The 16,756-nt window shown below is 41.1% G+C and overlaps 1 protein-coding gene and 1 non-coding gene across 5 annotated transcripts in view; both read right to left on the bottom strand.

Annotated features, from left to right (window-relative positions):
• The window catches only part of ADGRB3 (adhesion G protein-coupled receptor B3), a 688,563-nt gene that overhangs the window by 375,881 nt on the left and 295,926 nt on the right, over positions 1-16,756 (bottom strand). For all 4 annotated transcript variants that reach the window (XM_029069998.2, XM_029069995.2, XM_039912307.1 and 1 more), the window contains exon 11: positions 10,727-10,921. In XM_029069998.2, coding sequence (XP_028925831.1) covers positions 10,727-10,921 — 195 coding nt within the window. The remainder of the gene's footprint in view (positions 1-10,726; positions 10,922-16,756) is intronic.
• On the bottom strand, positions 8,737-8,874 carry LOC114817808. Its single transcript, XR_003765660.1, has one exon. It is a non-coding gene; the product is annotated as a small nucleolar RNA SNORA7 (small nucleolar RNA).

The following is a 16,756-nucleotide window of genomic DNA, read 5'->3' as shown; positions in this document are numbered from 1 at the left end:
CATTAATCTGAGACTTCTGTCCATTGCTTCCATGGAACTCATTTGTCTCTCTCCCCACTATCTATCCTTGCTGCTCTTTGACTGTAATCCAGCATGCACCCTTCACTCCTCTAATGCCAAACTAATCATTGTGCCTGGCTAATGAATTTCTTTCCATCAACCCCTTGCTTATGCTCTCCTTCCTGGTTTGAACTCCCTCCCTCTCACATCTCTAGATTACCAGCTGGATATGGGCAGGGAATGTCACTGTTTATTGTTGTATTTTACTTTCCCAAGAGCTCTGCACACCGTAAGCGCTCAATAAAAATGATTTAACAAATGAATGAATCTGGCAGACCACTTATTTCCCAATATTGAAATCCCTACTAAAAATCACTTCTCCTGCAGGAAGCCCACCCAGACTAATCTCTCATATCCCCACCTTATCTCCCTCTCTACTGCATTAACTCTAGTCAGTTGGTCTGTTCTAGTTATTGAGCGGTTACTGTGTGCAGAGCACTGTACTAAGAGCTTGGGATATGAGACACATTCCTGGCCAACAATGAGCTTACATTGTAGAGTCCTTACCTACTAAGCATTGAAGAACCCATCCCCTCCCCTTCCAAAAGCATTTATATACAAGCTTTTATACTCCGTGGCAACCCCTACCTGTAATTTATGTCTGTCTCCCCAATTAGATGTAAGCTTTTCGAGTTCAGGGAATCTGTCTACTAACCCTACTGTACTCTCCCAGTGCTCTTCATAGAGGAAGTGCTCAATAAATACTATTGGTTGATTGCTTACACTTTTCCATTATACTTTTATTACCCTTTCTCTCCAATTAAAAGTTTAAAAAGTGAAACTATTTGAAGAGTGCTTGTATTCACCAACAAACACAATTAGGTTGGGGACTGTTCTGTGTCTGCATCATCAAGAAATCATCAATCACTTAACAATTTGTATTTATTGAGTATTTATTGTTTGCAGAGCCCTAAACTAAGTGTTTGGGAGAGTACAATATAACAGAGTAGCTAGACACCTTCCCTGCCAAATCGATGAATCATAGGTGAATCGAGAAGCGGTATAGCCTAGTGGAAAGATCCTGGGCCTAGCAGTCAGAGAGTTCTTATCCCAGCTCTGACATTTGTCTGCTTGGATAAGTCACTTAACTTCTCTGTGCCCCAGTTATTTCATCTTCAAATGGGGATTAAGACTGTGAAGTCTGTAGGAGACTTGTTTGCCTTCCCCAGCTTTGGTGATTAGTAACTGAATTGGCACCATTGGAGCACAATTTTACTACTATTCAGATGAGGTGGAAAGGGTAGGGGGATGTGTTTTTTCTAGGCTCATCCATCTATCCTGTCCTATTGCTTTGGGCCCATAGTTTGATCCTCAAAACAAAGACCTAATCTCCTGCACTCTGCAGGAGGACTAGAAGGAGGATGAGAGATTGGACCAGAGAGTGGGGGCATGATGAGAAAATTGGATAAAGTTAGGTCACTGTTTCCACTTTTCCCATTCCTTCCTCAAGCAGATTTCCCTAAGCCCCTCAATTTTCTGTTGAATAGGCCTAAGTTGCCAATTCTTTGAACCCAAACTTCCTCCCCAAGGATTTCAGGGCTAAAAATGTAAGGGGAACTGTAAATGTAAGACCAAAAGGGGAGGTCCAGCTGGGACACAGACACCAAAAACTGGGCAAGGCTTTGTACCTGCCCATTTCAGCCTTAAATAAATTTTCAGAGGATCAAGTAAATATTATGTGGGAAAATTGTTTTAGTCTTTTGGAAGATAGAGCAAAATTCCAAAGTACAACCTTTCAACCTACTGATTCGTCATTTCCTTCCCATGAGAAGCCTGACCCAGAAGAAGGTATGTATTTCTCTAGTCCATAGATGACAAAACCTGAGGTTCTAGATAATCACACACTTAAGCACTTGCAGCCAACTGTAGCACTTTGGCACAAAGCCTATTATTTACAGAGTTACTTGAATATTCCCTTTACTTCTTCCTTGTCTTTAAGTTATCTTAGTGTCTGTTTCCTCTGCCAGACCATAAAATCCTTGAAAGCACTGGTCATATCTATTAATTCTATTGTTCTCTCTCAAGTGCTGGTGTTCATTCATTCAATAGTATTTATTGAGCGCTTACTATGTGCAGAACACTGTACTAAGCGCTTGGGATGAACAAGTCGGCAACAGATAGAGACAGTCCCTGCCGTTTGACGGGCTTACAGTCTAATCGGGGGAGACGGACAGACAAGAACAATGGCAATAAACAGAGTCAAGGGGAAGAACATCTCGTAAAAACAACGGCAACTAAATAGAATCAAGGCGATGTACAATTCATTAACAAAATAAATAGGGTAACGAAAATATATACAGTTGAGCGGACGAGTACAGTGCTGTGGGGATGGGAAGGGAGAGGTGGAGGAGCAGAGGGAAAAGGGGAAAATGAGGGTTTAGCTGCGGAGAGGTAAAGGGGGGATGGCAGAGGGAGTAGAGGGAGAAGAGGAGCTCAGTCTGGGAACGCCTCTTGGAGGAGGTGATTTTTAAGTAGGGTTTTGAAGAGGGAAAGAGAATCAGTTTGGCGGAGGTGAGGAGGGAGGGCGTTCCAGAACCGCGGGAGGACGTGACCCAGGGGTCGACGGCAGGATAGGCGAGACCGAGGGACGGTGAGGAGGTGGGCGGCAGAGGAGCGGAGCGTGCGGGGTGGGTGGTAGAAAGAGAGAAGGGAGGAGAGGTAGGAAGGGGCAAGGTGATGGAGAGCCTTGAAGCCTAGAGTGAGGAGTTTTTGTTTGGAGCGGAGGTTGATAGGCAACCACTGGAGTTGTTTAAGAAGGGGAGTGACATGCCCAGATCGTTTCTGCAGGAAGATGAGCCGGGCAGCGGAGTGAAGAATAGACCGGAGCGGGGCGAGAGAGGAGGAAGGGAGGTCAGAGAGAAGGCTGACACAGTAGTCTAGCCGGGATATAACGAGAGCCCGTAACAGTAAGGTAGCCGTCTGGGTGGAGAGGAAAGGGCGGATCTTGGCGATATTGTAGAGGTGAAACCGGCAGGTCTTGGTAACGGATAGGATGTGTGGGGTGAACGAGAGGGACGAGTCAAGGATGACACTGAGATTGCGGGCCTGAGAGACGGGAAGGATGGTCGTGCCATCCACGGTGATAGAGAAGTCTGGGAGAGGACCGGGTTTGGGAGGGAAGATGAGGAGCTCAGTCTTGCTCATGTTGAGTTTTAGGTGGTGGGCCGACATCCAGGTGGAGACGTCCCGGAGGCAGGAGGAGATGCGAGCCTGAAGGGAGGGGGAGAGGACAGGGGCGGAGATGTAGATCTGCGTGTCATCTGCGTAGAGATGGTAGTCAAAGCCGTGAGAGCGAATGAGTTCACCGAGGGAGTGAGTGTAAATGGAGAACAGAAGAGGGCCAAGAACTGACCCTTGAGGAACTCCAACAGTTAAAGGATGGGAGGGGGAGGAGGCTCCAGTGAAGGAGACCGAGAATGACCGGCCAGAGAGGTAAGAGGAGAACCAGGAGAGGACAGAGTCCGTGAAGCCAAGGTGAGATAAGGTATGGAGGAGGAGGGGATGGTCGACAGTGTCAAAGGCAGCAGAGAGGTCAAGGAGGATCAGAATGGAGTAGGAGCCATTGGATTTGGCAAGAAGGAGGTCACGGGTGACCTTAGAGAGAGCAGTCTCGGTAGAGTAGAGGGGACGGAAGCCAGATTGGAGGGGGTCTAGGAGAGAATGGGAGTTAAGGAATTCTAGGCATCGATTGTAGACGACTCGTTCTAGGATTTTGGAAAGGAAGGGTAGTAGGGAGATAGGGCGATAACTGGAGGGGGAAGTGGGGTCAAGAGCGGGTTTTTTTAGGATGGGGGAGATGTGGGCATGTTTGAAGGCAGAGGGGAAGGAGCCCTTGGAGATTGACTGGTTAAAAATAGAAGTTAAGGAAGGTAGGAGGGCAGGGGCGATGGTTTTAAGAAGGTGTGAGGGAATGGGGTCCGAGGCGCAGTTGGAGGGGGTGGCACCTGCGAGGAGGGAGGAGATCTTCTCTGAGGATACTGCAGGGAAGGATGGGAAAGTAGGGGAGGGGGTTGGTGGGGGGGCAGGGGAGAGGCGGAGGGGTGACTTTGGGGAGCTCAGACCTTTGCACTGGAGAAGTCACTCAGTAAATACTAACTGACTACCCTAAAAAAGCCCTACCTTGACCACCTCAGCTCCCACTAGTTATCACTCTAGCTCCCTCTTACCATTTTCTCCAAACTTCTTGGGAAAGTTGCCTCAAGTTTCTCTCCTCCAATTCTCTCCTTGATCCCCTTCTACCTGCCTTCCATCCTCTTGACTTAACAGAAACCGCCTCCTTGAAGGTCACAAATGATCACAAATGGTCACAAATGAGAAGCAGCGTGGCTCAGTGAAAAGAGCCCGGGCTTGGGAATCAGAGGTCATGGGTTCTAATTCTGGCTCTGCCACTTTCAGATGTGTGATCTTCGGTAAGATCGTCTCTGTGCCTCAGTTACCTCATCTGTAAAATGGGGATGAAGATTGTGTGAGCCCTATGTGAGACAACCTGATTACCTTGCATCTACCCCAGTGCTTAGAACAGTGCTTGGCACATAGTAAGTGCTTAACCCAAACCAATTTTATTATTATTATTATTATCTCCTTCTTGCCAAATCCAACAGCCTCTACACCATCCTAATCCTCTTCCATCACTCAGCTGCCTTCAACACTGTTGACCATACCCATCTCCTGGAATTGTTATTCAACCTCAAGTTCACTGACATTGTTTTCTCCTGGTTCTCCTCCTATCTATCTGGCCACACATCCTCTATTTCTTTTGTGAGCTCCTTCTCTGCCTTCCACTCCTCTTCTCTTCTCTTCTCCTTCTAAACCAACACCTCTGGAAAACTCAGTTGCTCACATGGCTTCAAATACCACCTCTATGCAGATGATTCCCAAATATACATCTCCAGCCCTGATCTCTCTCCCTTTCCACAGTCTCAAATTTCCTACTGCCTTCAAGACACCTCTTCATGGATGTCTTGTCATCTCCTCACACTTATATGAAAAACAGAATGCTGAATCTCCCCACCCAAATCCTGCCTGACTAAACTGACTAAATAGTTGGATATAGTAAGGACCCAAACTGCTATCATGTTAATCCAATCACTTATCCTATTCCACTGACCTACTCGCAGATCTCCCAACCTCCTGACTCTTCCCACTCCAGTCCATACCTCACTTTACTGCCCAAATCATTTTTCTACAAAAAACATTCTGGCCATATTTCTTCTGAAGAACCTCTTCTGGCCTCTTCTCTAGAACCTTCCGTGGTTGCCCACCACTCCGCATCAAACAGAAATCCCTCACCATTGGCTTTAAAACAGCCAATCACCTTGTCCCTTCCTACCTCATCTCATTACTCTCTACCACCCAGCCCGCACACTTCACTCCTCTGATGCTAACCTTCTCACTGTACCTCGATCTTGTCTCGATCTTAGAGAAGCAGCATGGCTTAGTGGTAAGAGCCCAGTCTTGGGAGTCAGAGGTCATGGGTTCTAATTGCAGCTCCCTCACATGCCAGCTGTGTGACTTTGGGCAAGTCACTTAACTGCTCCCTGCCTCAGCTACCTCTTCTGTAAAATGGGGATTAAGACTGTGAGCTCCACGTGGGACAACCTAATCACCGTGTATCTATCCCAGAGCTTGGAACAGTGCTTGGCACATAGTAAGCGTTAACAAATACCAACATTATTATTATTATTGTCTATCTTGTCACCAACATTTTGCTCATATCCTAACCCAGACTGAAACACCCTTCCTCCTCATACCCAACAGAGGATTACTTTCTGCCACTTCAAAGCCTTATTGAAGGCACATCACCTTCAAGAGGTCTTCCCTGACTAAGCCATTTTTTCCTTTTCTCCCACTATCTTCTGCATCACCCTGACTTGCTCCTTTTATTCATCCCCTCTCCCATCCCTAAAGCATATATGAATATATCCATAATTTATTTATTTATATTAAAATCTCTCTACTCCACTAGACTATAAGCTAATTGTGGGCAGCAAATATGTCTTTTATATTGTTATATTGTAATCTACCAAGTGCTTAATACAGTACTCTGCACACAGTGCTCAATAACTATGATTATTGATTGATTGATTGGAAAAGAATCAGTGACATAATAAGGATAAAACCTTTGCTTCCTTCTATAACTCCAGTATCATCTTCTTCTACTGAATCTTCCACAGTGTTTCTATATGTGATCTACTACTCTATTTGTATGTTCCCCTTTCCTATTCTGTGACTGATATGATATCCTTACAAAGAGATTTCACATTTTGCTAAAAGCTTGTTGCCAGCAGGGACCGTTTCTACCAACTCAAGTATACCGTATTCTGTCAAAGCACATGATAATCACTCAGTAAATACCATTGATTTATTGATTGACTGATTCCAAAGTAATCTTTAAAGTGAAAATGTTCTATAGTCTTTTATACAAGAATGAATAATGACAGCATTTGTTAAGCATTTACGATGTGCGAAGCACTATTCTAAGCACTGGGGAGATACAAAGGGATCAGGTTGTCCCACTTGGGCCTCACAGTCTTTATCCCCATTTTGCAGATGAGGTAACTGAGGCACAGAGAAGTGAAGTGACTTGCCCAAAGTTACACAGCTAACAAGTGGTGGAGCACGGATTAGAACCCATGACCTCTGACTCCCAAGCTTGGGGTCTTTCCACTGAGCTATGCTGCTTCTCAAAATAATAATGATGGTATTTAAGTGCTTCCTATGTGCCAAGCACTGTTTTAAGTACTGTGGGGGGGAATGCAAGGTCATCAGGTTGTCCCACATGGAGCTCACAGTCTTGATCCCCATTTTACAGATGAGGTAACTGAAGCCCAGAGAACTTAAGTGACCTGCCTACAGTCATACAGCTGACAAGTGGCGAAGGCGGGATTAGAACCCATCACCTCTGACTCCCAGATTCATGCTCTTTCCATTGAGCCACGCTGCTTCTCATATGATAATAGCTTTGGTTTTCATTAAGCACTTACTATGTGCCAAGCACTGTTCTAAGCACTGGGTAGATACAAGGTCTTCAGGTTGTCCCACGTGGGGCTCACAGTCTTAATCCCCATTTTACAGATAAGGACACTGAGGCACAGAGAAGTGAAGTGACTTGCTCAAAGCCACACAGCTGATAGGTAGTGGAATTAGAACCCATGATCCTTGACTCCCAAGCTCAGGCTCTTTCCACTGAGCCATGCTGCTTCTCTATTAGTTAAATGAATCTCATTTAAGTAGTAATTGTGGAAAATTAAGGAATGTAGTTTGTCATTATCCAGATTAAGAAATTGGGTCCAATTATTTACTTCATTTAATAATGGAGGTGAAATGAGAAAATTAAGAATATGGACCCAAAGTCTTAATTTGAGTAATGGCAAACAACATCCCTTAATTTTCCCATTTTACCTACATTACATTTGCTGTTTACAAATTGACATTTACCAGTAAATAATTGCTGTTAAATGCACATTTCAATTCTGATATAACAATCTCTGTAAAGTTATTTCTATATCTGCTGAAGTTCTTGCAGAAATATGTAAAGGCAGGATTTAAGTGGCTCATATTTAATATTAAAATAGCACCTCATTGAGGTGAAAGTGTAGGGTCATTTCATTTGAATACTTTTCCAGCTCTACTCTTTTGTTTGGCTATTTTCTGCCACAAAGGCTAATCAAGATAGCCAAATATAAGTTATTATTGAGAAGAGGAAATGAAATGAAAACTGAAACAGAGCATTTATGGAAGAATGAGGACCTTATTTGTATCTGCCAATCCCTTCCCATAATCAGAGCCTAAGGATAGAAAATATACAGAGAGTATAATGAACTGGTATTGAGAAATATGCAGTGAATACAATACTTGGTCTTTTCAAGCATTACTGAATGTAATTTTCATGGAATAGCAGCTCTTTTTGCTCTGACAGATTTTGCCTTGCTTCCTTAGAAGACAAAATACAGCCAGTTTTCCCAAAATGTACATAACTATATGTTTTGGATAGAGTACTTCTGAAAAATTAGGAAAGGATTCTCCAACAATGTGCATCTGTCTGGATACAATGTGATCCCAGAAGAAAGAGTTGATTGCATGTGTGGGGCATCACTATAAATGTGCATATTATAATGCATGCTTCCATAATTACAGGTTTTTTTCAAGAACATGAACCTCCAAGTTATAGGGAAACTTACTGTAATTGTCCAGATGTCATGAAAATGACTACTAATAAACATGGATGGTTATGCATCACTCCAGTGACTCAGATCCTTTATGTTTCTTGAAATATTTTCTTCTGATTAATGGGAAAGCCCTGACTATTGGAAAAATTGATATCAGCCCTTTGTCATTCTACTCTTGATCATTTTATTATATAGAATTATACATTCCCTAAATCTAGTATTCAGAAGGGTTTTATTCAGACAATTGAATCCATGATTACTCACTTTCCCAAGATTATGTCCTGTCTTTTTCATGAAGTCGAGTCGTTCTCCCCCAATAGCCTCACTACAGACACATCTATCCCATAACGCCCCGCTCCCCATCTGCTGTCATTCTGGTAGTGTATCCATAGAGTTTTCTTGATAAAAATATGCAAGTGGTTTACCATTGATGCTTTCTGTGCAGTAAAGTTGAGTTTCCACCCTCAATTCTCTCCCATGCTGCTGCTGCCCAGCATGGGGAGGTTTGGCTTGTAGCAGATTGCCTTCTACTTGCTAGCCACTGTCCAAGCTAGGAATGGAATGGATAGGCCTCTGCTTGACTCTCCTGCCCATAGCTGAGGCTGGTAGAGTACTGGAAACTCTCCAGGTGCAACCCTGAGAGGGGCAACATTATGCACCGAGATCTAAATAATGTGAAAATACTTTAAATATATAAATATACCTAAAAGTATGTAAATATACCTAATAAAAATTAAGAAAATTTGGAAAAATAACTGTTTATAAAGAAATACTTGTGTGAACCAGAAGTAAAGATAAGGTTGTGCTTTATTTAAAAAGAAGTCCATCTTTACATATTTCTGTATCTATTTTCTAAATCTTCCATCATTAATAAGAGGTGTAAACATAATTCGTTCAATATTTGTACATATTCTGTAAATCTTAGTGTTCCTTTGACTACTTTAGTGGTGCCTTTTTATTTGATCAATTATTTATAAAAGTTCTCAGTAAGTTTCTTAATCTTTTTTTTTTTTGAGACCTTAATGATGTTGTGGTGACCTGGTAAGGTTAATTCATCTTGTAGAAGTGACAAGTTGACTCCTGGGTAAAACCCATGTTCCAAAAGGACCTTTTACAAGTCTTCAAAATACCAAATTTCATTAGGTCAGAACTTTTGTCTATGTCACAGTCCAGATGAAAAATTTTTGTTCATATTTCATAACATGTGACATACAAGGTATGTGATATAGCTACTGGAATGTGGAATGTCCACATGCTCCTATTCTATCAATAGGCCTTCCTTGGTTCACAGAAATATTTTATAAAAGCTCAATTAGAGTTTAGCTATTTATTCAAAGTAAAATTAATTGAAAGATAATTCCTGGATAAATAATGACATAAGGCTTTGCAAGAACAGAATCCTCAAAACCACCTCAAAACTATGTTTGTATATGCACCCATATGTACAAACATATATCTATGCACACATATTTCATAACTACATGTATATAAATGCATTGCTATTATTTATGAATGATTAAAAAAGGTTCACCACTATGTTATATTGGAGTTCTTTTTTTCTCAAACTTTTTCTCAATAGCTTACTTTGAAAAAAAAATCTGCATTCTTCTTGACAAATGCAAATGAAACTTCCAGATGAAGAGTTAGCTGAAACAAAACAATACCTGAACTGGGAGTTCTGCCAGACCTTTATTTTAATGAACTTTATGCAGCAAGGCAGGCAGCATGTTATGCTAGCATTGCAGAAATCAACACAGCATTTTGGCAGTAGAATATCACTAATTGACCTACAGTATGAAAAGTGTTACACTAAAATTCACTTGTGTAAAATACAACCTACACTGGTTTATTCATGATTTTTGATTGTTTTAATGCTAATAACAATGATGCAATGGTCAAGCATCTGAAAATCGATTTGTAAATGAAAGGCAAAGAGTGAACTGAAACACTGGAGTTGTGTTCAATAAGTAGAAATAGATTATACATAGTTACCAGAACTTTTTCCTAAAATGAAGCTCCCTATTTTCTTGATAAATTCTGACACTGTATTTTGGGAAACAAATCTGGCCTTGATTTTTTTCTTAAACTATATCTTTTTCATGCAATGTTTAATGTGCAACTATTACACTTGGTAAGCAGTTCTAACTTTCTTCTACAACATCACACAAGAATAAAATATGCATAGCCCTAACTTGACTATCAACAGTACCTTCATCTGAGAAACACAAAGCATCTGACCCAGATTTTCATTTATTCTCTCCAAATCAGGGTTAGGTAAATACATGTTTTATCATTTACATTTGATAGGTTGGGAAAGTGAGCATTAAGTGATAGTTATATTTAGAACTGAGACTAAGACCCAAGTGTCATTCAAATGGCCCATTATTTCCTCTGATCAGATTGCTTCCTCTGCATCAAATCTACTGCACTGCCTTCCCTGTGCCAAAAATTGATTCAATTTTAATCAGCCTCTTCCTTTATGTGATCATTTTTCTTACCTGGACACCATCAGATGCAGGAATATAACTTGCCCTTTTGAAAGTATCAGTCACATTTCTGAGAATTTCCACAGACATCAGAAGATCTCCTGCATAAAAATTTTTCCTCTGAGTTAAATCCAAAAGTGTCTTGGTCACTTGGGACATCCCATCACCAGCTAACATCCGCTGCCCCTTAGCAAGGTGTTCCTTTATCTGTGCAAATACAGAAAGTGGAATAAATATCAGAACTGTCATTGCTGTACAGGTCATATTTAAGTAAATATATTCAATGATAAGTTAAAAAAAATTTGGTTTTCAGAACTGTAAAATGTAAACATATCTTTTAATCATATCCCCAATGTAACAGCTAATTAATGGATATGTACTTTTGCCTTGTCCTAAAATTCAATTAAACATGTTTGAATCAAAATATCCTAGTGGAAAGAGGATCAGCCTGGGAGTCAGGGCACTTAGGTTCTAATACTGGTCTTCCACTTCCTGTTTCTCCCCACTCCAGTCCATACTCCACTCCACTGCCCAGATAGATCATCTTTCTGCAAAAACATTCAGGACATGTCACCCCCCTCCTCAAAAATCTCCAGTGGTTGCCTATCCATCTCCGTATCAAACTTAAACTTCTCACCATTGGCTTTTAAGCATTCTATTACCTTGCCCCTTCTACTTCACCATGTTTCTCTCATTCTGTAACCCAATATAGTACATAATTCACTCTTCTGGTGCTAATTCTCTTCTGGTGCTAATTTTCTTACTGTGCCTCAAACTCACCTGTCTCACTGCTGACCCCTGGCCTACGTTCTGCCTCTGGCTTGGAACGCCCTCCATCGCCCTCCCTCCTCAAATTTGCCAGACAATTAGTCATTCCCCCCTCGCAACCCCAGAAGTCTTATCTCCTCCAAGAGGCCTTCCCAGACTAAGCTCCACTTTCTCTCATCTCCCACTTCCTTCTGCATCACCCTGACTTGCTCCTTTTGTTCTCCCCTCCCCCTCTCCCATCCCCATAGCATTTATGTATATACATATGTAATTTTATTTATTTGTATTGATGTCATCTGCCCCACTCTAGACTGGGAGCTCTTTATGGGCAGGGAATGTCACTGTATATTATTGTATTGTACTTTCCCAAGCACTTAGTACAGTGCTCAGAACACAGTAAGTGGTTAATAAATAACAATGTTGGTATTTGTTAAGTGCTTACTATGTGCAGAGCACTGTTCTAAGCGCTGGGGTAGATACAGGGTAATCAGGTTGTCCCACGTGAAGCTCAGTTAATCCCCATTTGACAGATGAGGTACTGAGGCACAGAGAAGTTAAGTGACTTGCCCACAGTCACACAGCTGACAAGTGGAAGAGCTGGGATTCGAACTCATGACCTCTGATCGAATATGATTGAATGAATGAATGAACTTGGGTACTATGTGACCTTGGCCAAGTTAATTAAATTCTGTGTGTCTCAGTTTCCCTACCTGTAAAAATTGCAGATGAAATACCCGTTCTCCATCCTCATCCCACTGTTAGTCCCATTTGTGATGGAGACTGTCCCAATATCAGTTCTGTGTCTATCCGAGGGACTTGTATCTATCCCAGTGCTTAATGTAGTTGTTGGCACATAGTAAGTGCTTAATAAATAATCATTGTCAACACTTAGTACATACTTAGCAAATAAATACATATATACATCTTTAGGTCAAGTCAGTGAAAGTCATTTGATCCTGAATATTAAGGATGTCGGGGAAGATTATTATCTATGCCAAATCAAAATGCAATAGGTTGAGGTAAAATTATTTAGTCTATTTTTCCAGCATGTTTAAAGGAAGAGTTTCACATTTTTATTCTTTACGTTAATGCATGCAAATACATGAGTTGTTTTCCTCTAGGGAAGTTTATGTTGCTTACCCAGTCTCATAAATTAATGTGGGAACTTGGTATAAAGTTTACTATCCACACACTGCAGAAAGAGGCAGGAAGAACAAAACAAACTGCTCAGACCCAAACAATGTGCTACCACTTTATTTGGGAAGACGTTCTCTAAACAAGACGTTCTTGCTGCTGATGCAAATGCCTTCCATCAGTGCATTTGGACATTGAAATGTCACTTGTCTGCTATGTGATCTAGGGTTAGTCTGATCTAGGGTTAGTCACTTCACTTCTGTAGGCCTCAATTACCTCATCTGTAAAGTGGGGATTGAGAGTGTGAGCCCCACATGGGGCAGGGGCTGTGTCCAACCCAATTTCCTTGTGTTTTCCATCTAAGTGCTCAGTACAGTGCCTGGAACATAGCAAGCACTTAAAAAAATACATTTTTTTAAACTGCAATCTCATTGCAGAAGAGCTGGGGTCCCTTGGAAAATAAAGTGTGATCAATGGATAGAGCACAGGACTGGGAAACAGGAGACCCTGATTCTATTCCTTAATCAATCATTGCCTGCTGTGTGCCTTGGGCAAGTTATTTAACTTTTTCTGTGCTCAATTTCCTATTCTGTAAAATGGGGTTTAACTATCTATTCTTTCTTCCCCTTAGACTTTGAGCCCAATGTGGGACAGGGTGTTTGTCTGATTTGATTTCAACTATCCTAGAACTTAACATTAATGCTTGGCACATAACTAAGCTCCTGACAAATATCACACTTATCATTATACAAAATCACGACTTGGACCTGGGGATAAGCACAAATATATGATAAAACATAAGGCAGGCATGCCTTATTAGGGCATGCAACAAATGTGAGATCACAGGCTGCAGTAGAAATGCTGAAGTTACTAAGATGTGTACATGTTTGTTAGGCAAACTGAAATTGGGGGTTATAAATTAACTTTAGTTGTAGAGTGTGCAAAATGAAGGAAGAAGGGCTTCATTTGATTTCATGTCTGTTGAAAACTTGATTTTGACATATATATTTAGTACACTCTGTTCTTCCTTGAAGTAATACTTTTTAACCGGGGCTAAAAAATAGTAAGTACCTTTGACTTTATAAACTGACTCAAAGCTGCAAGGATCAGCTATATTACAGTTATGATGCCTGATTATAATAAAAAGAAAAACAGCCACAAGAGGAGGCTCAAGCAATTGTTAGAAGGAAAGATGGGTTTTCACCTCTAGGCCAGCTTCAACTCTGGCCCACGGCAATAGTAAATAAGCATTCCTAACATTTTACAGCTGTTCAGAGGCCTATATTAAATTAATTGGTCTTCTTAAGCTCTTAGTAGACAGGTGATCACATTCCCAAATCAACCACTACAATTGACACTAATGAATAGCCTTCTGCATATTTTCAGCTGCTAATACCTCATATAAATGCATTTTAATATTTATATACCTTTGTGCATGCTCCCAATAGGACATGCCAGTCAATGTCAATCCCTTCTGAAATACATGATTTGGTTGAGTGTAGATTGATATTTTCACTGAAATAATCAACACTTTCTGAAACCTCAGCTTCTTCAACTTTTGCCACTGCATACCTTATTAGCGGTGTTTATAAATAAGCATCAAAAGCTTATGGACAAAAAAAGCCTAATATTTTGTGAATTCCCTAAGAATGATCCATTTAGATGTGGCTTTACAAAGCTATTATCCCTTTTCTCAAGTCTACTAAGGTTCGTATTTGGCACTCCTAGAGAAGAGGGTGCAGAGAGAAGGGAAGAAGCAGGGGGAAAAAGAGTCCTGACCCTCCACTTCAGGTCTGCCTCTCAGCCTTCCTGGAAACCACTCATATTTTTCTGGAACTGGAAGTCTGGATTCAGATTGCTCACTTCTCACTGCTTACATCTGACCCTGCTCCTAGCAAAGAAAAAAAACCCATGAGATTTTGCAGCAAAACATGAGAATGGCTGCTAGGAAGGCTTTTCTAGGCACTCCTACATGGGAGCAGAGTTCAGCCCCAATGCCTATCCTAGACCACCTCTCTACCTCCAATTTTCCTGGAGACAGAAGGTTGGGCCCTGAGCAAACGTGATTTGACTCAGACTTATCCTCCTGGTTACTCATGTCTAACTAGAGGCTCTGATCCCTGGGCAAGGGATGAAGAATGTTTTCTGCTTTCTCTCCCACTTCTTTGCAGTTCATTATCAGACTCTGTTCTTTGCCACTTCTATAAAAGATAATTAAACTCCATCAGACCTCTCTTTCCTTTCCCTTAAACTTCACTGATCACATCCAGAATGCTTTCCTCCCCCCATATCCCTCAGTATCTGATATGCTTTTTCCCAGGACTGGTAGTCAGGATATCTGGAAACAGAGTGTCTCATGTTAGGAGAAGGAAGTTAATGTGGGTGCTGAGAATAACTGAACACACCATCCTTGGATTTAGAACCAGAGAGGATTGCATCACTGACAAATGGGGATCAACAGGCAGATTTGCCACCATCAATCAATCTTATGATAAATGAAGCATATACTATTTGTAGAGCACTGTACTAAGCTCTTGGGAGAGTACAATATAACAGAGTTGGTAGACCATTTCCCCTGACCACAAAGAATTTACAATCTAGAGGATCCTCCTTGGGGAACCAGGGGATAGGGTGTAGGGGTGAGAGGAGCAGATAATAATAATAACAATATGTGTTAAGCACTATATGTCAAGCATTGTTCTAGCACAGGGATAGATACAAATTCATCAGTTTGGATACAGTCCCTGTCTCACATAGGGGTCAGAGTCAAAGTAAGAGGAAGGAGGATTTAATCCCCATTTTACAGATGAGGTAACTGAGGTACAGAGCAGTGAAGTGACTTTCTCAAGGTCACCCAGCAGATACATGGCAGAATTGAGTTTAAAACCCATGTCTCTGACTTCCAGGCCCAGGCTTTTCCCACTAAGACAGTCATAAACAAATGCTTTAATTGGGGAAACATGAATAGCAAAAGCTTCCTAAGAGTCACAGTTTAGCAACCCACAAATCTTTATGTATCCCACTCAATCTTTTCAAAGAATATTGCTACAGCAAAAAAAAAAAGAACAAAAAAGTTTGATAATATATACACTTCCCAAATCTAGGTACCTGTAAAAATCACCTTCACCAGTGTGCCTACCTTTACTAAGTAGGTTAAGGGAACATTAACAATCAAGATCCCAATTGAAATCTTTATATTTGCCTAATACATTTAGTCCTCATCATATCTAAATGAACTAAGAACAGGTATTATCAATGGTTTCTCATCTCTCTACTTGCTTCTCCAGCCACTAACCCCCAAGAAAAAAAGTCATGGCAGGTTAAATTGTATCCTTAATGTCTATCCTTAAATTGTGCTATGAACAAGTGCTCTGTTGAAAGATATCACTGATTGGCAGGAGGCGCTAAAACAGAAATTTGGCTTCCTGGGCTATGTGGGTGAAGGAGGAGCTGGGAGAAAAGGAAGAAGAGGACAGAGGAAAAGTTGCCATTTTACCTCTGGGGTCTATGGGAGCCCTGGAGATTGAAAACCTCCTTCCTCCAAAATCAAGTACTATCATTGCTGGAGGCTGACAGACATTTGTGGGACCCTGGGTATCGACCGGCCACCAGGGCCATCAAAGTCTCCAAAATGTGAACTGCATATGCATATCAGTTCTTGGTCAGGTAACTGAGCTTGGTATTTTAATTTTACCAATGTTATTTTATATATGAGCATATACATATTTTTCTTATATGTATGCACACCTAAACTATATATATATGTAGCAACAATGGTAAATTAAAACATAGTTCAAAGTTAAATTTTAATATTTATATTTTATGTGTATAAAAGAACCGCTCTTATGAATCAATGCCTTATTGTGGCTGGAGAGTTTGCATACACTGATGAAGCTTAGAGCTATGCCATATAGGGTTTCCCAAAATGGAAATGTCTAAGCAGAAGCTTCAGACAGAGTTGATTCACCTGTGTAGACAGCAGCAGCATAGATATATGTCTCAAAATATCGGGTTAAATTAGATCAGATTAGATTAGACTGTAAGCCCATCAAAGGGCAGGGACTGTTTCTATCTGTTACCGATTTGTACATTCCAAGCGCTTAGTACAGTGCTCTGCACATAGTAAGCGCTCAATAAATA

This window comes from Ornithorhynchus anatinus, chromosome 1 (genome assembly GCF_004115215.2).
Source record: "Ornithorhynchus anatinus isolate Pmale09 chromosome 1, mOrnAna1.pri.v4, whole genome shotgun sequence".
In the NCBI taxonomy this organism is placed as follows: domain Eukaryota; kingdom Metazoa; phylum Chordata; class Mammalia; order Monotremata; family Ornithorhynchidae; genus Ornithorhynchus; species Ornithorhynchus anatinus.
The sequence above is the reverse complement of the archived record's forward strand: the minus strand, read 5'-3'. Positions and strand labels throughout refer to the sequence as shown.